General features: G+C 61.3%; 2 protein-coding genes across 10 annotated transcripts in view; one reads left to right on the forward strand and one right to left on the reverse strand.

Annotated features, from left to right (window-relative positions):
- The first annotated feature begins 8,438 nt into the window (after positions 1-8,438).
- Positions 8,439-13,115, forward strand: HIC1 (HIC ZBTB transcriptional repressor 1). 2 transcript variants are annotated; one of them, XM_071765617.1, is made up of 3 exons: positions 8,439-8,836; positions 9,264-9,379; positions 9,563-13,115. In XM_071765617.1, the coding sequence occupies exons 1-3, from the start codon at positions 8,472-8,474 to the stop codon at positions 11,506-11,508; spliced, it is 2,427 nt and encodes an 808-aa protein (XP_071621718.1). In that variant the 5' UTR covers positions 8,439-8,471; the 3' UTR covers positions 11,509-13,115. The 2 variants fall into 2 exon arrangements, with proteins under 2 accessions (XP_071621718.1, XP_071621719.1); XM_071765618.1 differs by lacking the exon at positions 9,264-9,379 and having other exon boundaries at positions 8,531-8,836.
- A 274-nt stretch (positions 13,116-13,389) lies between these two features.
- SMG6 (SMG6 nonsense mediated mRNA decay factor) overlaps positions 13,390-25,440 on the reverse strand; it is a 111,043-nt gene continuing 98,992 nt past the window's right edge. For all 8 annotated transcript variants that reach the window (XM_071765599.1, XM_071765600.1, XM_071765604.1 and 5 more), the window contains 4 exons: positions 20,843-20,996; positions 17,509-17,720; positions 17,136-17,217; positions 13,390-15,563 (listed from right to left, as the gene is read on the reverse strand). In XM_071765599.1, coding sequence (XP_071621700.1) covers positions 15,433-15,563; positions 17,136-17,217; positions 17,509-17,720; positions 20,843-20,996 — 579 coding nt within the window. In that variant the 3' untranslated portion in view covers positions 13,390-15,432. The remainder of the gene's footprint in view (positions 15,564-17,135; positions 17,218-17,508; positions 17,721-20,842; positions 20,997-25,440) is intronic.

Raw genomic sequence — 25,440 nt, forward strand, 5'->3', positions numbered from 1 at the left:
CAGCAACAACACAGCCGGAGCCTTCCCAGGGCTGGAGCAAGAAGTCTGAGGAGCTGTTTGTGGGATGGGTCCCCTCACTTTGGGGGTGCCCTAGAAGGACCTGGAAGCCACAGGGTCCTGAGTCTGGCTGTGATGGCCCTGTCAGCCCTGGGGGACAAGCCAGGGGGTTTTCCTGGGGAAGAAAGGGTGTTTTTTGGTGGCCAGTGGCACCGTGGCAATGGTGTGCTGTCCCCAGTACAGCTGTGGCTTTACCTGGATGCTGGTGGGGTGCCCCAAAAGTCCACAGCCTGTCACCAGTGGCAGCAATGGGAGAAGTGGGAATGGGCCTGGCAGAAGGGACGTTGTGCCTGCCATGTCCCCTGCCTACCACTGCTCTGCCATACCATGGTGCCACTGGCCCCTGGGGACCTGGGGGTGGCTGTGCCTTCCTGAGCAGGGGCTGAGCTACAGGATGCAGGACCCTGATGGGTGGGTGCTCCAAAGAGGGGTGCTCTGACCTGGGGAGGGGCAGTGTGGGCAGGGGGCCCTGCCTGGCACAGCCCCTGCTTGGGTTTAGGTGCCCCAAGGATACCCATGGGAGTCCCCCAGGGCTGCAGGTTTGGGGCTGTGTGTCTGTCCTGCCACTGCCACCCTCACCCCACCCAAGCCTTCTCCCCCACCTTGTCCCCAGCACCCACTCTACAGGATTAGACACACTCTAATCCCCCTCCGGGTCACCCCCTCGCCCCTTCCAGCCCCTGCCCCATGGTTTTAGGTCCCAGCTGTCCCCTGGGAGGGGCCCTGCCCGGCCAGCACCGGTCGCTGCCGGTTGCCGAGGGCCCGGTGCCCGGTGCCGGGGCAGGCCGGGCCGCTCTGACTTCGCTGCTCAGGAATCTCCTGGCCGCGCCGGGCGGGTTGTGCAACCTGCGACCGCCCCCGGCCGCCTCCCGGTTCCGTCCTGCCCCGTCCCGCCGGGCCGCCATCAGTCCCCGCCGCCAGCCCCGCGCTCCGCTCCCGGGAACGGCCCCGATGAACTCCCCGTCCCCTCGCCGCGCCGAGCCGCACACACCGGCGACGGGCGGGAAGGGGTGGGGGGACACCGGGGGACGGGACCGCGGCTGCCGACGGTATTCCAGATGCGGCGGGACGAACCCTGCAGGGGCAGCCCCGGTGTCCCGCCGGGAGGGCAGGTGAGGGGCTGCGGGGCGGGGGGGCACTAGGAGAGGGGTCCCTGCATTTCCCGCTGCCCGAGGAGGAGCCACTCGGCGCCCGCCCCCCCGAACAGTAAGAGTTGATGTGCGGCGAGCTGCACCCTGCATGTGAGCTCCTACTGCCCCGGGAGGCGGGCCGCCATCGACGGGACCTCCGCTGCCCCCCCTTCCCCTCCCACCTCCGCCGCCTCCGGTTCCCCCGGGGAGTGGGGGCGGTGCTGCCCGCGGTGCGAGTGCGCCGGGCCCGGCGACCATGGCTGTAGACTGTTACCCCCCCAGCGGCACAGTAACAATCTAAAGCCACGGTCACCCGGGCGGCGTCGGAGGGGGGGGGGACGGGACAGGACACTTCGGGGGCGGAGTGGGGGGCCAGCCGGTGCTTTGGCGGCGGCGAGGAGGCGGCCCCGCCACCGCAGCGCGGGTTCCCGGTGTCGCTAGCATCCCCCCCCTCCTCATTCCCCGCTCTCCCACGCGTGTCCGCCTCTCTGCTGGGGGGGTAGCGACCCCCCCTCCCTACCTGGGCTGCAGCGGGAGAGGGGGCGGGGTTGGGGGAGAGGGGGGCGTCCGCCATGGGTGTCTGCGTGGGGGGAAAGAGAGAGAGGGGTCAGGAGGGCACCGGGACACCCCCCGCGCCCGCCCCCACCCCGTCTGGGAGCGCTCCCCGACGGCTCAGCACCACGGACAGCTCTCGCCCCCCGGGGCTGCGGCGGGGCCGGTGCCGGTGCCGGTGCCGGCGGTGGGTCATGCTTCAGTAGCCATGACTGTAGACTGTTACTGTCCTGTCCCTACGCAGCAGTAAGCAGTCTAGAGCCAAGGTGCCGACGCGCTGACTCGGGGTCTCCTCGACGGGGTCTCCGCTCTCTTCCGGTGCCAGCACCGGGGGGGATGGAGGAATGAAGGTGATTGACCCCCCCTCCTCCTGGTATGAGGTGGCAGCACACAGAAGGGGGGGGAGGGGGAGGGAGCATCGGGGTACGGGGGTAACACCGCGGGATGGAGCTGCGGGTCCCGTCGGGGATGGAACCGAAGAGTCTCCGAGAAGGGTACAGCGGGCACCGGTGGCACCGCAGCCGGGACACACACGGGCGTTTGTCCTCACCTCTTCCCCCCCTCAGAATCTCCCCAACCAAACAACCCCGCAAGGTGCGGGCTGCCGGGCCCCGCCGCGCGCCCCCCCGGGGCGTCTCCACGCACGGCGCACGCCCCCGCGCACCGCCCCCGCTGGCGCCGCGCCCCGGCCCCGCCGCCCCCGCCGCTCCCGCCTCTCGGCCCCGCACGTGGGGCTGCGCCAGGCGGTACCGCACCGCCCCCGCCCGCCGCAGAGCCCCCCCGCTCGGCTCCCCAGATCCAAATCCACCACTCCTCCTACCCCCCCCAGTCTTCCGCCGGGGCGGGCAGGTGCAGCGCCCGGTGCCGCGGGGCTTCCGCTGCCGCCTCCCGCCCCCGCACCGGGCTCCGTCCCTGCTTACCTGGGGGCCAGCCCCGCCGGTGCCTCACCTCCCGCGGGCCCTGTGCCTGCCTGCCCGGGCCTGGGGCTGGGCGGCTGCCGGCGGGGAACGGCGCCGGTGTCGGTGCTGCGCTGTCCGCAGCGCGCGGGGCTTTTATAGGATCGGGCTCGTAGTAACGGGGATCTCGGCTCATTCATAGAAAAGCATCAACCTACACAATGACGTGAGCGCTACGTCAGCGAGGAAATTTAGGGAACGGGAAGACGCTACTATTTATATCGGCGCGGGGGGAGGACAAGCAGCTCGGAGTCGGGCAGGGGGTCCGGGCTGCACCGGGACCCCGCCCCCCCACCTCTCCCACCGCCTCTCCCCCCTCCCCCCTGGTCCCCGGCTCTTCGGGGTGCGCAGAGGAGCAGCACCCACCACCCAGCGTCCCTCCTGCACCTGCCCCCAGATCCACCGAGGTACGAGCAGAGGGTCCCTGACCCCCAAGACTGTGGTGTGGGGCACGCCCCGCCCCAGTCCCCAAGTGACCGCCCAGGGCACCCATTGCCCCTCTCCCATCACTCCTCTAGGCCAGAGCGTGTCCCCATCCTGGCCTCGTGGTGTCACCGTGGGGCTGACAACCCCCTCGTCATGAGAAGGGGTTGCACAGGGCTCCAGGGCTGCCCACACCCAGGCACCTGCCTGGGGGTGCCCCCCACCCACAGAGACGTCCTGGGCAGCACCCCCACACCTGCCCCTAGTATGAACCCCTGTCCCTTCATTGCACCCATGGGTGCCATCCCGGTGCTGTGCAGGGGATCTGGCAACACAAAGCAGTGTGTGAGAGGGTGAGTATGGGGACACCCCACTGCAGCACGGCGTTGCCATGACCCTACTGGCTCCACAGTGGGACCTGTGGCCCACAGGTTGGATCCCCCCAAGACCATGGAGCTGTGACTTTGCAGGTGAATTATTTTATGTGTTAACCCCCTAATCCCAAGTGCCAGACAGCCCCTAACATGGGCTTAGAGCCGTGTCAAGGGGGACAGGGGAGGGGGGGCTTCCCCCCCCCCACCCCCTTACGTATACATCCTTATCGCCACTCTCTCATTCCTGCTGGAGCCTTCTGACCTCACTCTGCTCTGGCGAAGCATCATACCGGTTGCCACAGCAACAGCGGCGTTGTCATTGACAGCAGCATCCGCCGCTGCGCAGGGCCGCACGCTACTATTGCGGGGGGGCCCATACCACAACTCCCCCCTCCTTCTTCACACCCCCAAACACCTGCAGAAAGGTTCAGGGAATAAGCCCCCCCCCCAAAAAACCCCTACACACATACAAAAAAATTATCCACCAACGGTTAGGGTGCTGCCACCCTCCAAAATACTCCCTTAAAACTACCCCCTTGGGGACATCGGGGTGTCACCCCCCCTCTCCTTTTTCCCCACGCAAGGCCAGCACCCGCCCCGTCGGGGCTCTCCGGTGTGGCTGGAGCGGGGGGGGGTTGTCGGTGCCTGCCGCAGCGCTCCCCGCCGCAACCGTGACTCAGCCCCGGGATTAGTCAGCAACCGGGGCCGGCCCACCCGCAACCGGCTGCGCAGCTCCGCCGCCACCGCCCCCTCCGGGGGGGAACTGCTCCCTCCTGCCCACCCCCACCGCCCCGGTCCCCCGCCGCCCCGGTGCGCGTCGAGGGACCGGGGCGGCGGGGGTGGGTACGGGGAAGCTGCCGCTTCGGGGGGCTATTTGAGAAGAGGGCCGGGGGGGGGGGGGGGGGGCGGTGTTCACATGCCGGAGTGTGGCCCGTTGCTGCCATCTCGTGGGCTTTTTGGTGGGATGCAGCAGTGTCTCAGTCGCAGGGGGAATAGAGGGGGGAGCGGGGGTAGACTGGTGAGTGGAGAGGGGTGTGTGTGTGTGGGGGTGTGTGTGTGTGTGTGTGTGTGTGTGTGTGTGTGTGCGTAGGGGTAAGGTCATCCGTGGGGTTTGCAAAGGTGGAGGGGGGTGGGAAGGCGTTGTAGGATGGAGGGAGATGTTGGATGAGGAGGGTGGAAGGAGATGTTGGATGAAAAGGAGGGAAGGAGATGTTGCCTCTGAGCCTGTCGCCCTCCATGAAGTGTCATCTGAAATTTCAGAGGTCCCATCACCCCATCAGGTAACACTCCACAAGAAAAGAGGTTAGGTGGGTTATTCCCTCTGTATCCATCACTTTTCAGGGGTGGGTGCTCTTGTTTGAGCATCACCCCACAATGAAGGGTGTCCCATTGCTCCCTCCAGCTGACAGGGTCCCCACAACGCTCAGCTAGGGGAAACACAAAGCCCTGTCCCTGGGGAGGAACCTCAGGCACCTGGACGTCCAGGGAGCCACCTGGCTGGACAGAGAAGGACAGCTCAGCAGAGAAGGTCCCAGGGATCCTGGTGGACACGAAGTTGACCACGAGGCAGCAACATGCCACTTTGGGGATGCTGGGTCCAGTACTGGCTCCCCAGTACAAGGGTGATACCGACATGTTGGAGAGAGTTCAGTGAAGGAGCACTTAGAAGATTAAGGTTTAGAGTATTTGTCCTGCACAGAGAAGTTGAGAGAATTGGGGTTCCTCAGCCTGGAGAAGACTTGTGGGATCTTATCCATGTATTGGAAGTATATCCATACTTGGAAGGGGTGTGGGTACAGAGAGGATGCAGCACAGACTTTGGACAGGGGTGCCCTGTGCCAGAAGCAGGAGCAATGGACACAGACTGGACCGTAAGACTTCTCTCCAACCATCAGGATACACCTTCTGCCCTGTGAGGGGAGTACTGGCACAGGCTGCCCAGGGAGGTGCTGGAGTCTCCATCCTCAGAGATATCCAGAAGGCATCTGGGTAATGTCCTGGACAGTTGGCTCTAGGTGGCCCTGCTTGAACCAAGGGTTGAATGATAACCTCCTGAGACCCTCCAAACCTCAGCTACTGTGTGTTTCTGTCCCTCATGGACCTGAACATCACAAGGAAGAGGTCCCACTGCCACATGAAACATTGCCTTGTGGGGAAGGTTCATATCATCCATCTGAACATTACCCCACAGGGAAGGGTCCTGCAGCCACCTGAGTGTCACTTCACTAGGGAAGGGTCCTGTCACCCACCTTAGCATCACCCCACATGGAATGGAGTCTCTTTGTCCCATCATGAGTCACTCCACATAGAAGTTTCTCACCCACCTTAGTATCACCCCACAAGGAAGGGGTCCTGCCACCTACCCCAACTGTACCCCACAGCCGGTGCAGCAGCCATGGACTGGTGGGGGGGGTTGCACCATTCCAGGGGTGGCTCTGCCCTTCCTGCCACCCCGCAGGGGTCCCATCATGTTGTGGGGGAGGAGGGGCACCAGGCACCCTGGGAGTCCCCGGCATAGTCCTGTGGCTGCCCCCAACTCACTTTGCAGCAGGCAGGGCTGTGCACAGACACTCCCATGGCTGTGCCTGACTCCTGGGGCAGGAGGTGGGCAGCACTGCTCCACACTCAGCCAGGAGCTGCTCAGTGCTGTCACGAGTTTCACGGCCTCAGCCCAGCGACGTGCATCCCCTTGCAAGCAACGGGGGGGGGCCGTACCCCAGCACCACCGGGAAAATGAAGTGTGAGCTGCCAGCGGGGGCTGCAGGCTCCTGGCGGTGCCGGATGCGGCCCGGCTGGCCAACACTCCATAATGGAAGACATGTGTGTGGGCTTTGGGGAGAGGCTGAGCTGGGAAACAGGGCCCTGCAGAGACCGGGGGGCTGTATCCTGTCCAAAAGCCCAGGTCCCACATGAAGCCAGGCATGCAAACGCGATCCAAACCACAGCTGGATTTGAACCGAATCTCCCAGCATCTGGGCTAATTTGCTGCAACTTTGATTGATCGTGGGGAGGGGGCACGGGCGGGAGACGCTCCAGCTCAGACCTCCCAACAGAGCCAATGACTTAACCAGAGCTGGTTCCAATCTGCTCAGCACATTGAGGCAAAAATGCCCCTTTCCCTGCACGCTCCTGTACGCCGGCTCTGGCTCTGCCCGTGATTCTGCAGTTGTCCTTGTCCCTTAGGGATGAATATGTCCCCGGGGAGTCCCAGCAGGCTTTGGGGGCCACAGAAGCTGAGTCAGGCCTTCTGGGGCTGGGGATCACCTCAGTGTCCCTCAAAAAAAAGCAGAACTGGATATTACTAGATCAAACCTCCCCCTCCACCTGCCCCAACCCCCTGCGGGCACTGACCCATCCCACGAGAGGCCAGGAATGGGAGAGGAGCTGCGAATGAGGGTGGAAAAGGTGAAAGTTTTTCCATTCCCTCCCCTCGGTCGCTGCCTCGAGGGTTCGGCGTCACTCAGCAGGTAGCTGGGGCAGCCCGGGGTCCCGGGCGGCCCCGGGGGAGGCAGCTGTCTGGGAGCCGCTCGCTGCCATGATTTATACGGCACAGCCCCATAAATTACCGGGACGGAGCCCGCGGGAGCCATCGCTCACAGTGACGTCCAGAACTCGCTGCCAGAACCTGAAACACTTCCAGCCGTTAATTGAAGAGGAGAGAGAAAAAAAAAATCAAGGCAAAAGGGGGTTTGGAATTAGTTCCCCGGGGAGCTGGAATTAAACCACGGCTCTGTAACGAGGCGTCGCCTGCTCCCCGCTCCCATGATCCCGATGATTCTCCAGGGAGGGGGGGTGAGGATGGGGACTTCTGAGGTTGTGTCCACCCCAGGGTCCCCATGGTCAGCAACACCCCGTCCCTGTCCCCAGGGTGGTGTCTCTGTGAAGAGCTGAGGCACCTTGAATCTAGTGGGAACCTGAGGGTGAGCTGCAGCCCAGTGATGCTGAGCCAGGAGAGCACAGCCATGAATCCTCCCTGCCAGCACCCATAACTTCTCCCAAATTCAGGGCTCAGGTCAGGGCGTGCCAAAGGGACCCCCGCAGGATTAGTGGCCGTCCCTGAGGTGACCATCATAATGCTTTGCGGCAAGAAGCCGCCGTGGGAAAGGAGAAGTGAAAGTGTGAAGCGAGAGGACGCTTCCCCCATGCCAAGGGGGGGACACCCCAGGTTGCAACCCCTGCCCAGCAGCCATCTCGGGGTGTGTCTGGAGGGATGAAGCGAGGAGAAACGTGGCACTGCCTCCCCCCGCCTCCCTCCTTCTCATCCCAAACTACCGCAAACCCCTGGCCCACCCCGAGCCGCTGCCACACATCTGGGCGCCAGCCCCCCCGCCTCCTCCCCCGTCCCCCCCGGCTTTCAGCTCTCCCTCACCAGCAACAAATTAGGGCCGTCTGCCTCCTCTCCCCCCATCCCCAAGCCCCGTCCCCACAGCACCTGAATCCTTAAGGGCCCCCAAATAAGCACCCACTCCCCACAAGTGTCCCCCCTATGTCTATCAGCACCCACCCCTTGGGTGGGGCAGCAAAGACAGCTCTCTAGCAGAGAACACCCCCTCCCGCCCCCCGAGACATTTTATTTTATCCTTCCCCACCGTCCGCCCCGTCGGGTCCCACTGCGCACCTGCCGGTAACCGGCAGGGGTGGAGCGTACCGGGAGCCACTAGATGGCACCCTGCGAGCGGTACCTAGAGGGGGGGGACATCGGATTGTGTCCGGTGACAGCGAGAGGGGGGGGGGCGGGAGCTCCGGAGCTCCCGGCCACCATCCCTCCCCCTCGCTGTCACCGGGCTAAAAACAATTCCCTAAGGATGGAGACCCCGGAGGGGGCGGTGAGGTCGGGGCGAGACCGGTCTGGGGGGGGGAGGAAAAACCGCCTGGGCGAAGAGGAGGAGACCGGGATGGGGAGGGAGGGGAGAGAAGAAAAAGGAGGAGGAGGTAGAGGGAGGTGGGGGGGGCCCGGCTTGTCGGTGCCCCGCCCGGGGATGGGAGGAGGAAAACCTCCCGCCGTCCCTTTAACAGCCAGCGGCTCTGCTCGGAGTTCAGGCCGGGGTCAGGGGGAGTTCGCAGCCCGGGTTTCACCTCCGAGTTGGCGGCGTCGGGAACCCCGAGGAATCGCTGCTACTTCTTCCACCACCACCTTCTCCTCTTCCTCCTCCTCCTCCTTCTTCTTCTTCTCCTCCTCCTCCCGTTCCGTGGGACCGGCCGGGAGCGCGGGGTATGGAGGAGCAACAGCAACAACGGAGGAGGAGGGTGGAGGGGAACAGCAACCGGCGGCGGCCCCCCCGGGGCTGAGCCATGAGAGTTCACCGAGACCTCGGCTGGTTCGCGGAGGCCACCGGGCGCCCAGGTAAAGCAAGGGTTGTGGAGGGGTGGGGGACACACAGGACACCGTAAGAAAATTTTAAAATAGAGGGGGGGGGGGGGGGAAGAGGTAAAAAGCAGCTGCGCGGGTGCTTGGCTTTACCCACCTGGGTGGGGGTGACCGGTACCAGAGTGGAGGCGGGGAGGGGAGGTCCCGCATCCCCCCCCCCCGCCCATTTCCCCGGCTGTCCCCCCGCTCACCTCGCGGAGGGGGGCGAAGGGGGAGAGGAAACGGGGGGCGGGAGGTGCCCGGGGGGGCACGGCTGGCCGCCTCCCGGGACTGGGAAGCATAAGAAGCGGGGAAGCACCGCGGGGAGCCGCGGCAGCGGCAGGTAACGTCGGGCGGCAGCCCCGGGAGGACGGACGGGTGGGGGGCACCGGGCCGGTTTCCCTCCACTGCTTTTCCCCAGCAGGTGGGCGCGGGGGTGCCGGGGCGCGGCATTGGCTGCGGCGGCTGCGGGTGATGTCACTTTCTCCAAAAGCCTCTGGGGGTTTTCACCCCCCTCACGCCCCCCCAGCCCGCCAAGAAGTAAGTCCCCTTATAAGCGGTGGCACCGACCAGGCGGTTGCGCAGAGTGGCCGGGACACGGTGGCGTGCGGGGCTGAGCCCCAACATTCCCCCCCCCCGACGTGTGCGGGTTGAGCTCCCCGCCGATGTATGGGTCGAGCACCCAGGGCCGGTTGCGAGGCTGACGAGGCCGGTGTGTTGCAGGGCGGCGGGCGAGGAGCGGGATGCTGGACGCCATGGAGGTGCCGAGCCACTCGCGGCAGCTGCTGCTGCAGCTGAACACGCAGCGCACCAAGGGCTTCCTGTGCGACGTGATCATCGTGGTGCAGAACGCGCTCTTCCGTGCGCACAAGAACATCCTGGCGGCCAGCAGTGCCTACCTCAAGTCGCTGGTGGTGCACGACAACCTGCTCAACCTGGACCATGAGATGGTGAGCCCCGGCATCTTTCGACTCATCCTTGATTTCATCTACACTGGCCGCCTGGCTGAGTGTGAGCCGGGTGGCGAGCAGAGCTTGGGTGCTGTGCTGGCCGCCGCCAGCTACCTCCAGATCCCCGGCTTGGTGGCCCTTTGCAAGAAGAAACTGAAACGCAGTGGCAAGTACTGTCACCTGCGTGGGGGTTACGCACCCTACAAGCTGGGCCGGGGGCTGCGGGCTGCCACACCGGTCATCCAGGCCTGTTACTCGGGGACACCACGGCCCGTGGACCTGCCACCTGTGGAGCCCTCAACACCGCTCAACACGCAGTGTGGGGAGCTGTACGCCTCGGCCACCCAGGGAGCCCCGCTGCACCCCCATGGGCTGTGCCCCCCTGAGCGCCACTGCTCACCGCCCTGCGGCCTTGACCTCTCCAAAAAGAGCCCCACTGGCCCTTCCACCCAGCTCCTGCCCACCGATCGCCTGCTGCCCGGCGAGCCCCGCGAGCCCTCGCTACCCCCACGGCACGACAGCCCTCCCATCAGCGCTGGACTTTTGGCTGGCCACCCCGCCGCCTACAAGGACTCCCCACCTGGTGGTGAGCCGGGGGGGCACCCCCACGCCCCCGACCCCTTCCGCAGCACGCCGCCCTGCCCTGAGCCCCCCCTGCCCCGCGCTGATGGGCGCGAGCTGATGTACCGCTGGATGAAGCACGAGCCCCTGGGCCCCTACCTGGACGAGGGGGAGGCAGAGAAGGAGCTGGAGCGGGAGGAAAAGTCCGAGTCCCCACCCGCAGCGCCTCAGCCTCGCTACCCCAGTGTGGAGAGCAACGACCTGGAGCCCGATAACAGCACAAGCGAGGAGACAGGCAGCAGCGAGGGCCCCTCGCCGGGTGATGCGCTGGACCGCTACTGCAACCACCTGGGCTATGAGCCGGAGAGCCTGGGTGACAACCTGTACGTGTGCATCCCCTGTGGCAAGGGCTTCCCCAGCTCTGAGCAGCTCAATGCCCATGTGGAGGCCCACAACGAAGAGGAGCTCTATCACAAGGCAGCAGCTGAGCAGGCTGTGCCCTTCCTGGACAAAGGTGGCCCAGGACTTGGTGACATCCTGCGGCCCTACCGTTGCTCCTCCTGCGACAAGTCCTACAAAGACCCGGCCACGTTGCGGCAGCACGAGAAGACGCACTGGCTGACTCGCCCTTACCCCTGCACCATCTGCGGCAAGAAGTTCACGCAACGTGGCACCATGACCCGCCACATGCGCAGCCACCTTGGCCTCAAGCCCTTCGCCTGCGATGCCTGCGGGATGCGCTTCACCCGCCAGTACCGCCTGACCGAGCACATGCGCATCCACTCGGGAGAGAAGCCCTACGAGTGCCAGGTGTGTGGCGGGAAGTTCGCCCAGCAGCGCAACCTCATCAGCCACATGAAGATGCACGCAGCCGGCCCCGATGGCAAAGCCAAGCTGGACTTCCCTGACAGTGTCTACGCCATGGCCCGTCTCACCGCCGACCAGCTGGGGCTCAAGCAGGAGAAGGCGGCTGAGCTGCTCTCCCACACCTCGCACTTCCTCAGCGACCCCAAGGCCATGGAGAGCCTCTACCCTCTGGCCAAGTTCACAGCCGAGCACCTTGGGCTGAGCCAGGACAAGGCGGCTGAGGTGCTGGCACAGGCTCCCCACCTCCATGCCGAGGCCGCCCGGACCATAGAACGATACTCACCTCCCTAGCACCGGCCCAGCCGGGGGGTGAGGGGGAGTCGCTGGGCTCTCCTCGCTGCCCCGTGTGGAGCTGGGGGGTTGGGGGGTGAGAGGCAGTGGGTGCTCATCCCCTGGCGCTGACGATGGCCTCGGAGAACTTGCTCATAGTGGAAGGTCCCGTGAGAGCTGCCCTAGGATGGCTGGATGGCACGTCCTGCCGTGAGTGCCCCGTCTCACCTGAGAGAAGCCGATAATTCAGGGACTGACCTCGTGGCATGGCTTCCCCCTGGCCATGGGGTGATGCTGGGCCCCCGGCATTGGGGCGGGAGTGAAGCACAAGCTGTGAGGCTGGGCTGCACCCTGAGGCTTTGGAGGACATGAGCCGGCTCCATACCTCAGGGCTGTCCCCAGCAATGCCCCCCAGGTGAGGGGACACCCTCGACAGCTGCCCCATCGCCATGGTGGGACCTGCTGGCCATGAGCTCTGCCACCACAGGACCCAGACTGTGCCACCTCCATCACTGCAGGGCCGTGAGTAGTTTGTCCATCATGGCTGGAGTGCTGCATCTGTTCTGAGCAGGAGCATGACCATGCGGGGCTGGGGGGGGGTATGTGCCAGCCAGGTCCCCCCTGGGGACATGCTGAGAGTGGGGACAGACTGATGGAAGGGGACGGTGGAAAATGAGCAGCGGGTGCAGGGAGAGGGGACAATGGTCAGGTCTATGCCAGGGTCGGGGCTGGGAAACTGCGATGCTCCTTTCCCTGGAGCAAGCACTGACCTCCTGGCCCCACATTTCTGGGGGGGTGAGGCAGGGCCCGTCACAGACTGAGCCCCTGGGCCCTGCCCTAGCAGGCACCTTGCCATCAGGGATGTCCGGTGAGGCCCAGGGACATGGTGGCTTTGCCCTCAGGCAGCCACTTGCCTCGATTTAAAAAAAAAAAAAAAAATTTTGTGGGTTTTTTTTTTTTTTTTTTTTTGCCAAAGATGCCCGTCCTCAGTGCAGTAGGGCCAGCCCAGGGAGTTCATGACAAAGACAAAGCAGTCTGGTTTGTCAGCTATGGGGAGGTGGGCAAGGGCTGCGGGGGCGCCCAGGGGGGGGGTTAGAGCCGAGGGAAGTGGAGGGGCTGCCCCAGGCTGGGCTCCCCCCTAGGGGCCCAGCCCCCCTCTAGGGGCATCCCTGCCGCTGCCGAATCTCTCTCCTGCCTCTGCTCACTGTGAGCAAAGCCTCCCCCAGCCTGGACCCCCCCCGGCCTCTGCCCTGACCCCTCTGCCTGGGGCTAATGTGAAGCTTCTCCCCTCCCTGCAGCCCCTCCTTTCCTTTGCACACGAGGCCCCCGGGGTGGCCGCCAGCAGCGGCTTTCCCCGGCCTCGCAGCCACTGTGCCTTAACCTGAGCTGGCCGCTGCTGCCCGGGTGTCTCCCTGGTCCCCGGGGGTTCCTTCAGGCTAGCAGCCTCCCTTCGGAGCCACAGCAGCACCCAAAGCACAGCTGGCAGTGCCCAGTGGGGCCCCCGGCCCTCTCTGTATCACGTCCGATTTGTACACGGGCTCCTCGCCCTTTTTGTTGTTTTGTTTTGTTTGTTTTTATTTTTTTTCTATAGTCGAAACAGAATGAGCAATAAAGTGACATTAAACACGCCTGGCCTCGTGTCCTTTTCTGGGGGTGAGTCTGGCTGGTGTGGGGGTCGGCACTGAGTGGGGGTGGGAGGTGACCTCGAGGTGGGATGATGGGTGCAGACTGAGGGGTGCTTGGAGTGCCCTCAGTTTTGGGGGGCAGCAGCAGCTGCAGGGGGGACAGGGCCACCATCGTCCTTGTAAGACAAACAAGTCCCACTGCCATCCCACCCTGCACCCACCCCTGCCCCAACCTTGACAACAAACTTGCCCACTGACAGCTAATGAAACAAAACACTGCACAGACAAGTGTTTAATACTAAAAATTATTAAAACCATCTTAACAAAACAAACCGAAAGTGGCTGCCTCTCAGAAACATGGCGGGCTCACGGTGACAGCCTGGCATGGATGGCCCCAAGCTTGGGGCACTCAGTCTGGTGAGCCCCCACTCTGCTTGCCCTCGTGCCAACTGGTCTGTTGGCAGCAAGAGCTCTGTCCCATGGCTGAGCCTGTGCCACAGCATGAGGGGTCACCATCCAGCAGAGCCACAGGTCCCTCTGAGCTGGTGGTACCCCAGGAAGGACTTGGAAAGGAGCCTTGGGGCAGCTCCATTAAAAAACAACTATTTAAACACACCCAGCGTGGAGGAGAAGGCAAAGTCTATGTGGTGCTCACAGCCAGCAGTGCTGCAGGCAGCTGCAGGCATGTACCAGGGTGTGGGTGCTGCGTGCTCCATGGTCCCAGGGGGCTCAGCTGTGGTGACATCTTCATATGCCCTGCACCAGGCCGGTGCACCCCAAAGTCTCTGTCAGACAGGCTCTGCCCTGCAGCACAGATCACCCTTTGCTGGCAGCTGGGGTGTTCATACAGCTGAGGTTGATGAGCACAAACCTGCTCATCTTTGTCACTGTGTCACCAAGGCTCTGACCCCAATGGTGGCCCTCACGCAGCTGGCACAGGGGTAACGCTGGACTTCCTGATGCAGACACCGGTTCTGAGCCACCCACGCAGGAAAGGAAAATGCTGGTCTTCATCCTACTGCTTCCTCCACCACCTTTGCTGCTTCCCTCCCACGGCCGAGGTGCCCCAGCAGGGACTGGGGCTGGCTGTGGGGGTCACTCCCATCCTCTGCTCATGGGACTTGGACTTGACAGAGCTCCAGGGGCTCTGCTTTGCAGGTTAATGCTCCCTCTTAAGCTTCTGTATCTGGTGTCTAACTGGGCCAGGGAAGGGGGGGACTCGGTGGTGGGACAACATGGTTTGGAGGGGGGGTCAGCAAAGCTCTGGTGCAGGGTGACCCAATGGCAAAGCAATGGGTGCCATCACTGCACCCTCCAGGGTGAAGGAGCAACTCTAGAAGGGATCCTCCCTGCTGATCAAGTGGCATTGCCCTGGCTCTCCACAGTCCCTCAGCCATGGGTAGAAGCCATACCCCACATGCAGAAGGAGTCTGTGACAATGTGAGGATGCATGGGACCTGTGGGACAGCTGGTCTTTGGCGATGCAGAGGATTTTGTTAGCCTCATGCTGAGTCTTAAGTTGAAAACGTGGCTAAAGGGACTGAGGGGGTTAGGGGAGGAGGGAAGGGGTAGGTAAATGGCTGGGGTGGGCAAGGGAGCAGAACACAAAGGAGCTGTGGGGGGGCCTGGGGGCATGTTCAAAGCTTTCCCCCCACAAAGCATGCAGGGCACACACCTGAAAATTAACCTACACTGAAATGTGAAATGAAAAATAAGCAAAACCTGCACCAGGGAGAGAACAAGCAACTCTGCAAACAGCAAGCCCTGCGTGGGGCGGGGAAGGGGCCGGTGGCCTGAGGCTGCCTGGGCCATGCAGGACAAACAGGCTGGGGCAGGAAGGAACCTGCCCCTGAAATCCACGGCCTCTCCGAGGGGCACAAGCTATAGACTAAGCAATCCCAAAGTCTGGCATATCCCTGGTCTCTGCCCAATGCAGCCTACAAACCCAAAGAGCCACTGACTCATGACTTGAGCTCTCTGCCACCAAGCAAACCAAGCAAAAAGCTGTCGGGCTCACCCAAAGCTTCCCTAGCCAGCGGGACTTGCCAGCTCCTCCCCGGCACTGCCCAAGGCTGGTGGAACCCTCAATGGCCCAACCTCCACGTGAACCATCCATAGCAATGACCTTCCCAGCTGGTCTGCCCTCGGGGTGGGGGGGCCCTTGGCAGCACGGCCATTCTGGGGTGGGTTGAAGACGTGGCGTTTATTGTTCGTGATGGGCTGGAAGGCGGCGTGTGGTGAGGGCCGCCGCTGAAGCCGGTCTCCCACCATAACAGGCTGTGTGACTCTCAGGGGGCTGTCGGCCCCACTCGGCCCCCTCTCAGCCCTCCTGAGCCCACTTGAGGAAGGTGGGGATGTCCCGCACCGGCACGTTGCGGGTCAACGCTTTGACTCGCAGGTTCCGGTCATCTGTCAGCAAAACCACTTCCCTGAGCAAACGGATGGGATCATCTGCAATGAGAGTTGAGAGTGGTATCAAACTCAGACCTCCCTGCTCTGCCCCTGCCCTTGCACCCATTAAACACCCCGGCAGCACTCCCAGCTCCCAGCCAAGGTTTCCTGGTGTGGCTTGGAGGCAACACTTCATCCCAAAGGCCACCATCTCCCCCCCTGATGCTGTCTGGGGGATGATTTGTGATCCCTGCCTGCAGCCCCGGGGCTGCCCGCTGCCTGCCTGGTACACGGTGCTGTGCTGCAGGCAGGGAAGAGGAGGTCCTTCTGCCTGACCCAGGCCAGGAAGACAGCTCGCGACCCTGGCTCCAGCAGGAAGCTGGTGCTATTATTCTGGTGATCTCATTATAAGATCTAAAACCAACCCTGATTTTTTTTTTTTTTTTTTTTTCTGTGTGTGCAAAGCTTTTTTGGAGTCACCACTGACACCGAGGCGTTTCTGGCTGGGGCTCAGACAACCAGAGAGAGTTGAAGCCTGAGAAATAACCAAAGGGATCTTGCCCCCAGATGGATGAGCTGCCCCGCACGCAACGTGCTGGGCTGGGATGTGGGAGCCACGCTTACGTGTGTGTGAAGCAGGGGAAGCATATGGGGTATGTGTAAGCAGCTGGGTCCTGTGACCAGAGTACTGTTCCTATGAGCACAGGAAACACAGTGCCTCCGAGCCAGGACGGGAATGGAAAAAACAGAGTTTATGGGAGCCCAACATGGGCCCAGATTGGCTGTGCAGGGAGCGGCAGGACGAGGGGAAGGGGCGGGTGGCCAGAAACGCGGGCTACGGTCATGGTGTCAGGGTGAGGATGGTAAGGTGAGTGGCCTGGTCAGCCCGTGCAGGGAGAAAGGGGAGTGGGGACACAGCAGGAGAGCAGGCATGGTGCTAAGAGCTGCTGAAAGTGGGACTGGGAGGCTTTGTGCGGACACTTTAAGAAATGTGTAACAATAAACATCCTCTGCTCTGTGCTGGTGACGCGCCTCCTTGTTACAAACCAGAGGCTGTCAGCTTGTCAGGCCCCATTCCCCATAATCCACATGATTTCAAAATTCAGCATCATTTGCACATAAACATTTGGTGACGGTTTCTCTGTGAATCTGACAAGTTAAGCTGCTAAGAATTTGCACTGACAAATGTGGGTTGATTTCTTGGGCAGCTGCTGATGCGATTCCCATCCCCACTGTCCTGGCAACAGCCCGGGGGGCTGTCTGGTCCCAGCACACATGGCCAATGCCAACCCAGCACTGGGAAGCGAAAAGGGCCCTGGGCCAAGAAGCACTAGGGCTTGCAGGGAAGAGGCTGGTTCTGGCCCTCTATCACTGCTGCTGGCACTGTGAAATTGCCCCCTTGATATTTACAGTGGGCTTCGAACAGCCTGGGGCATCCCCAGCACTGTGAGGTGTGCATTTGGCAAAGTGGTGAGAGGGCCACAGCCTGGGGCTAGCAGAGGCAGGAGGTGGCACCTTGGTGTTGAAAGAGACAAAATGTGGGAGGGATCAGCTCCAAGGGCTGTGAAAGAGAAATGAGAAGGATCTGTGGGATGCAAGAGAAGGAACAACAAGGACATGAGGATGTTCTACCTTTGTTGGAGGGCATGAAATCCTTGGCCTTGTCATTGCAATAGTGGAGGCAGCAGGAGAGAATCAAGTCATCGTTGTTTCCCTGGAAAAAAAGGGCCACGTTACCCCTGTCAGGAAAAACCTGCAACTCCATGCATGATTTCTGCTTTGCCCTTGCGATATGGCCATAGGGCATCAGAGAGCAGGGCTGCTGGGAGCCAAAACATACAGCCTGCAGGCATCTGCTCAGCTGCCTTCAACAGGGGGGACAGAGCTACTCCTGTTCAGCCCCCAGACCTCAGTGGTGAAGAATATTGGCATCACCATCATTCTCTCCATCCCTTGACATTACCATGTCTGCATCCTGTCCTCCTGGGTCTGGGACATCCCTTACCTGCTGGCCAGTGGTGTCTTCACTGCGGAAGGAGATGGACTCCAGCTCATTGCCTCGGCTGGTCAGAGCCCTCAGGCAATTGTCCCGGCTCTCAAATCTCTCCTCCAGGAACTCGATGGACTTCCTGGCTCTCTCCTGCACTTGGCGGGCATAGCCTGCAGCCCGGTGCTCCATCTCCGGGCCCTTGGCCAGGCCATCCAGCTCGTTTATCACTTCAAACAGGAAGAGGAGGTACAGTTACTATGGGACAAGGTGCTCCCGTGACCTGCTGCTGGAGCACGCAAGTTGCCAAGGCCTCAGGGCTGGGGCACTGGGAGCTGGCTCAGGAAATCTGGGTTCAGCTGCGGCAGTGTCCCTGCACTCCTGGACTTGGCTGCGGGTCTGGAAAAGCTTTGCTGCCTTCCACCTCTGTGGGTCACCTGGCTTGGTCCTGACAGTGCAGGCACCTTGTGTGGGTTAATGTTCCCTAAGGGCATCTCACTCTGCTCTGCAAAATACCAGGACCACAACCGTGTCCCTTACCCCACGCTCCTGCCTCATAACTGATGGCAGCTCCACGTATGGGGTCAGCAACCCACAGCCTCCCGCAGCCTGCTCCTCCTCTGAGCACAGGGATGCCCAGCAGCACCCTGCTTCCTGCCCTGTTGCACCTCTTGGCTCCCTGGACTGACTTTCAGACCCAAAAATCTGCTGCCCTCCTGCCACGGGGCTGCACACAGGAACAAAGGCACTCCTGGGAGCAGGCAGCTCCCACTCCAGCACGGTTTCCTGTGTAAATCGCGGCCCAATCTTCCCCACCTAAAGCCATCATCCCAGACTCCTGGCAGGGAACACACTCTTTCCAACACCTCGCTCATCTGGGTTCACACATCTGTCCTGACACACGCTTTAGCCTGGGATCAGGCACATTCCCAGCTCATTGGCCTTACGTGGAGCCCATCAAGCCTTAGAGCCTCCTGTTCCTCTAGGAACCTCAGCTGCTCCGACCCCCCAAGCTCAGCAGAAGCCCAAGGGACCCCAGCAGAGCTTCTGGAGGGACCCACCCCCTGATGCTGGGGCTGCTGGAAGAGCCACTCTGTCGCAAGAGCTGAGAGTGTGTGTGCCAGCAAGATGCTGCTGAGTGTGGGGACATGAGTGTGGGGCCAGATGTGTGCAGGAGCATCTTGTCCTCCTCCCCTGCGATGGGGTAAGAGGGTGTAAGAGGGCTGGGTGTGTGCAGGAGGGCTGGGGTGCACGTGTGCAGGAGGCAGGCTCTGCACTCACTGTGTGTGTGTGTGTGTGTGTGTGCTTTAGCCATGGCTTCATTTCTGAAGATTGTTTCCGAGCCTGGAGCCAAGTCCTGAGTTCAAGTGGGAACTATGCATTCCTTGGGGGTTCGGGGAGAGAGCTTGGGGTCTGAGGCCTCTCCCCAGTGCTGTGAATCACTGCCCGGGGAGCCTGCGTGATCGCTCTGTTCCATGGTGAGACTGGCACTCACTGTCTGGGTATTCAAATTAAAGCTGCATGGAGCTGCTTTGCTCTTCGCTGGCCAGGCAACTCTTCTTGCTACCGACCTGATGCTGCCATTTCCACACAATGCACGGCTGGGCCCGGGGTGGGGGGAGCCGTGCAAGAACGGAACATCAAACAGGAAAAGCTGGTATTCCCTCCCGAAATCCGCCTTCCTGCTTCCAAGCTAAACAGGCTTCAAAGGGGAGGCTTGTTTGTGCTTCTGCACCAGGCCTGGCTTCTCCATGGCGGGGTCAGCCTCAAGGAGCACGGAGCAGGTTAAAGAGCAAGAGAAACAAACCCAACGCGAAGCTGAGCACTTAACCCCTTGGTGAATCCCCGGGAAGAGCCGGAAGGACTGACCCGTGCAGGGAAAGGGCATCGTGTGAATCTCCAGCCTGGTGATGAGGCACAGCACCGAGGCCTCTGCCCCCAGCAGCCACAGCCCCCAGCTCACATCCTCTGTCCATGTCATGTCCTGTGCAGGGATGCAGCAGGACAGGACAGCACTGAAGTTGCTCAGTAGCTGCAGCTCCTCTTGCCCGCTGTGGACCAGGCCAGGCTCCTTCTGCAGTCTCAGGGCAGCAGCATCTTGGACAAGGACAGGACCAAGGTTTTCAGCTCTCCTGGAATCAATGCTCCTGGCTGGGGTTGGGATAGAGAAGCTCCACTGGGCAGGGCACAGCTTCCCTAGGTGTTAACAGGCTCCACAGCCCCCAGGGCTGCCCAGGCTCTGCTGGTGCTGCCACTTTCCTTCCTTTCTGCCACCTTCCTTCCCTTTGCTTCCACACAAAGCCCTGGCATTGTGGTGCCAAGCCATGGAGCTCCTTGGCTGAGCTGAACAAGCAGTCAGCCCTGCTCCCTCCACCCAGGGGTCCCATCCTCAGCCCCAGGCATCCTTCTGGAGCCAGGCTGTTCACCCCACAGAGAAGGATCTGTAATTCTGTGACAACAGTGGACACTGGCTGTGGGGCAGGAAGAGTTAAGAAAGAAGCTCTGTAATGGCTGGGAGGGCAGGAGATGGGTTCAAGCATACACCTGAATGCAGGAAATGCCCACAGGACAGAGCTGGCCCACAGCCTCCTGAGGCTGCAGCTGGGTTGAGGCAGCCCATGGGCTCAGCCCTGTTTCTGCCCCAGCTTCTCCTGCTGCCCTCAGGGCTCCTCTGAACTCCAGGTTGGCACTGGGAGGTGCCAGACGCTGGGGGACACTGGCTGGAGGAACACTACCTCCAGCCCAGAGCATGATCAAACAATCAGAGCAAAGGCATCTAACCAAATCCTCCAGCCACCCTGGGAGACCACCCAGCAGCACAGCCGTTATCTGCCAGGGTGAGTGTTTACCAATAACGGGAACCAGCTTGCTGTTTTACTGCAAGCTTTATAAGGATAAAAAGAAGGGCTGGGCTTGAGCAGCTCTGAGACACTGGGACACAGGCCGGCCATTTGCTCAGGCTGCCTAAGCCCCAGCTCAGCTGGGATAAGCTCTATCTGCTCTGATTGTTTAACAATTCTTCCTCCTTGCTCCCTCCAAAATTCCCTCTGAATCCCATTTAACACCCTCCTGCCTCTCACAGCTCCTGCCACCCCCAAAATACACCAGGAGGAGTTCACTGAGCACTGCAGACAGAAAGCTGGCAGGAAGGGAGAAGGGTGACATGGGATGAAGGAAAGTTGGCCACAGCTGGGATGAGACAGGAGGAGGATGGAGGCCAGGATGAGCCGAGAGACTCCAGACCACACAGGCACCATGGGCATGTGGGGCACAGAGAGAGGGAGGTGCCATGGAGGAAATCCCTGTTCTAGGGGAGAAGGAAAGCCCCCACCATAGCACTGGTCCTACTCACCGATTAGGGGCACCACCAGGATGAATTTCCTGCAGTCCAGAAGTGTTATCAAGCTGCTGAGATGGTCGATGAAGCCATTGGTGTCTGGGACCAGGAAGACGGGCCTGATCTCCAGCTCCATCTGCCTCATTTGACTCTGGTCTTTCAGCACAGCCTGGAGGAGGAGGACAAATGATGACTAAGTAGGACATCAGCCCTGTGGACCCTGAGAGCAGAAGATAAGCCTGCCTGGCACACAAATCTGCAGCAAGGAGACTGGCAGGAGGCTGCATCCATCTCACCTGCACACTTCAAACATCAGCTCTCGCAGGTCCAAAGGACACACATGAGTGGGATGGCAAAAGCCTCCAAGAGAGCACTCTATTAGGAAAACAGCCCAGTACAAGTTCTGGGAAGAACTGGGACCAGCCTTGAAAGTAGAGGTGTATTCAGGATTGTCCCTTTTGCAGGACTGGAAGATGCCAGGACTATCTGCACTGGTGCCAGGAAATCAACCCTGATGGAAAGCAGCAGGGAGAAAAAGGGGCTGGAGGGATGGGGGTTTTGGGGCTCCACATGGAAACAGCTCATGGTGACAACAGCCAAAACAAAGGGTTTGGGACATACAAGTCCTCCCAACAGCATCCTAACACAGGGACCCTGAGCAGGCAGAGGGAGTAGGCATCTGTGGGGCAGGGATGATGGGCTGAGTGTCTCACTCATTGTCCCATCAACTCCTGCATGTGCCTTGCCTTTTCTAACTACATCCAGCTCAGAAACCAGGTGGGTTCCAGCCCTGAAAACCCACAGCACTGTCCTTGGCTGAGCCCTTCACATCCGCTGGACACCAGAGGTGCATGTACATGGGAAGGGTCTGCTGGGTCTTCCTAGCAGCCCTTCAGGGTTGCACCTGAACCTCTGGATGATGCAAGTTGCCAAAACTGGACCCTAGAGCTCACGTATTACTTTTGACGCTATCGAAGGACTTGGGCTCTTTAGTAAGTCACAGGCTTAAAACACTCAGGATGCTATTCTAGTGCTTCCTCTACTTAAAAATAGCTTCCCCTGGACTTGCTGATGTTTGTTGCCTCTAATAGGAACCGGTCACCCATGGAGCACAGCAGCACTGCTGTGGAATACATCCACCATGAAAATCCTTGTGAGGCCAAGCTTGCACCCACCCAGGGACAGGAGATGACCACCAACCCTGTTCTGCCGAGTGTTCCCGGGATCTCCCCTGCCCGGGGTGAGGATTTGATCCCTCCTGCAGTCACACCAAAGCCTTAGAGGCACCCTGGAATGCTGAGCTGCACGGGCCAGCAGTGGCCATGGAAAGAAGTGTTTTTTAATCCATTTCCAAGTGTTGTCATCTGGCTTTAAATCAAGGAGGCCTGATGCTGCCACCTCCCACAAGAGTCTCCAGGCAAGGCAATCATAACCTCACCCTCCTCTTCCCGGCAGTGCTGGTCCTAGGGCTGAAGCTCCCACTGACCCCAAGGGATGATGGGCTGAAGGGGCACCATGCCACGTCTGTGACACCTCAGGGATACACAGCCCCCATCATGCATGGGCAGCTGAGATGGCAACAGTGTCCCCATCCAGACACTGCCATGGCCAGATACGTTCTGGCTGCCATCCCTGCCTGCCTCTGCCTTCACCCAGGGAGATACTGGCACTGCCCTGTGGCATGGTACAAGCTACAGCCACCTCCTAACTCCACAACTGAGCTCCACCTGACACAGGAGATGGAGAAAGGCCCTACTGGCCAATGCAGAGACCTAGAGCACATCCCTTATAAGGGGGCGAAAAAAGGTTGATGACCCTGAACTTGCAGGAATGGGGGAGCGAAACCACACGGCGATGACAATCCTACAATGGCCAGTGGCAGGAGGGGACCCCTGTCAGCATCCCAATACAGCTCCCTGACCCCCTGCAGGTGACTTTGGGAGCAGGGTGTGAGTGGGAAGCTCACTGACCCCTCCAACCAGAGGATGCAGGGGTGACAGCGGGGAGGGGGGCAGTACCCTTGTGTGTGGCATTTGCCTCCCAGTGGCTTTTGCAGGCCGTACCCGGCCGATTCCTGGCAGCCGTGAGCAACGCCTGTGCCGGCCGTCACGTCCCATTCCTCTCGCCGGGCCGCCCGGTGAGAGAAGGACACAGGATGCGCCGGGAGTGAAAGAGCGAGGTCGGCGGGGAGCGTGCCAAGTCCCCGTGCACAGCTCCGGGCCGCTCGGGGAGCCAGAGGGAAACTCGCCTTTGCGGAGTTCAGAGGCCGGCAGTGAGATTTATTTTTGTTTGTGTGAGTAAAAGGCTGCAGAAGCCTCCGGCCAAGGGGTTTTGGGGCGGGGGGGGGCTGAGGGGGGGGAGAGGAGTGGCCTGTGATTCATGCGGACACTGGCTGGACCCCAGCCAGGGATGAAAGGGAGCCCATGTGCGGGGAACTGGGGAGGTGAGCACCGCGTTAACCCTTCCGCCGGTGCGTGGGGCATGGTCCCACGGGGAGCAAGAAGAGTGTGAGGATGCAGATTGGGATGCCCACAGCTGGGGCCTGGCTTCTGTGCTGTCAGCACCACCAGAAACAAGCTGCCAGTCCTACTGTGCCTCAGTTTCCCCAATGCAAGAATGGGGAGACAGTGGCTCATGTACCCTGATGGGACAGATTTTGGAGAAGACCCTGTGAAGAGCAGTGGGGTTAAAAGAGCAGAGTTATAGCCTCACCCCAGGTGGTTCAGGATGGTCAGATTTTAACTGCATCTTATTGGGGTTAACCACGCTGCACGCCTCAGTGACAGTGACCCTGCAGTGTGGGACATGGCAGGACACCTCTGAGGCTGGACGCTCTGTGCTCCCCTTGGGGCCAGGCAGATCCCTCTCTCCCATCTCCTGCACCCACACACTGCAGCCCTCAGAACTTCTCCCACCAGCAGCCTCCTGCCCATCCCGCTGCTCTGGCCATGGGGGTTTCTCCCAGGAGCTGGGCTGGAGCTGGAGGTGGCTCCCCTGGCTGCCCCAGCTGGTGGCAGCACTGAGATCAGACACTCCTGCACACACAGTCCCAAATTCCCAGCTCATCCATCAGCTGGGATCACCTGGGGGATTCCCCGGAAGCCACTGCTGGACAGGGATGGACTGGGGACCCATCTCTTGGGAGCCGGGCCATCGGGTGCTATTCTGCAGAGTGCCAGGGGGGAGACCCGAGGGTCTCCACCTCAAGCACAGAGCAGGAGGGGGCTCCACATCGGCCCCAGGACTTCCACACGTGGATCCAGAGCTCCTCTGCCCACAGCACCAGGCTGGCAGAGAGGCTAAGAGGTACAGCTGGAGAGAGCCAAGTGCCCCATCACCTTCGGGAAGGGCTTTACAGGGTCACACCACTCTGCCAGGACGGATGGGCTGTCACCATCCTGCCACCACCTCTCCTGCCCCGACCTGCTCTCCAACCACGGGGACACCCGGCGCCGCTGCCCCCTTCCAGATCCGCGTGCTCCACGGGGATCGGCGGCGGATTTTCCAGAATTGAGAACAATGCCTCTCCTTAGTCTCTGCTCCAGGGCTTCCTCCTCCCAAGGTTCGTCTCCAGCGTCTTCCTCGGGAGTAAACGTGCCCCGTGCCTGGTAGCATACGGGGGCCGCCGCCGTGGCGGAGCCGCCGTGGGTGGGTGTGCATCTTCCGTAGCCAGCAGGCACCCGCTCCCAGGCAGGTGCGTGTCGGCGCGTGTGCACCCCCGGCATTGTTCCTGCGCGCCGAGGAGAGCGTGAATGGGATACGGGGGCTAAATTTAGCCACTTACTCACACCACTGCCACAAAGGAGCGGCTGCATCTTAAGGGGGCGGCCGTTCCGTGGGCTCAGGAGGGACAGGAGAGCGGCTATTTTGGGAAGACGTGTCATAATTGGCCGCCCCGGTTAAGCTGCTTCTGTAATGCTGAGCAAAAACAATAGCAGCATCGAGAGGAAGAGCCTGTTATGTTTCAGGTGGGATGTTTTCAACCGGTCAGGAAACTCGACCGCTCCCAGCGCGCAGCGGCGGCACAAAGGACAGGGGAGGCTGAACAGCATGGACCAAGGGCCTGGCCAAGCAGCGGGGGCAGCTGGGAGCGCGGCAGGACCCGGTGCTGGCTGGGGATACAGCTCTGCAGAGAATGCTGCTGCCTACCCTGGCATTGCCACTGCCACCTCCTCATGTCCACCTGCATTCCTGGCCTCCAAGTACCTGGGCAGCACCTGGTCTCTCCTCTGACCCTGACACATCGCTGCTGCCACCACAGCCAGCGAGCAGCGGCCAACACATAAAAGCAAAGGGCTGACTCCTGCCAGCCTGGGCTATGCAGGGACACAAGAGGCCATGACCTCCACAACTCACTGAAAAGAGGCTGGATCTGTCTCTTCTCCCAGGTTACAAGTGATGGGATGAGAGGAAAGTTACAAGTGACAGAACAAGAGGAAACAGCCCTAAGTTGTGCCAGGAGAGGTTTAGATCGGATATTAGGAAAAATTTCTTCACCAAAAGGGTTGTTAGGCCCTGGACTAGGATGCTCAAGGCAGTGGTGGAGTTACCATCCCTGGAGGGATTTCAAAGCTGTGCAGATGTGGTGCTGAGGGACAAGGTTAAGTGGTGGT

The sequence above is a fragment of the Heliangelus exortis genome, chromosome 21 (genome assembly GCF_036169615.1).
Source record: "Heliangelus exortis chromosome 21, bHelExo1.hap1, whole genome shotgun sequence".
NCBI lineage: Eukaryota > Metazoa > Chordata > Aves > Apodiformes > Trochilidae > Heliangelus > Heliangelus exortis.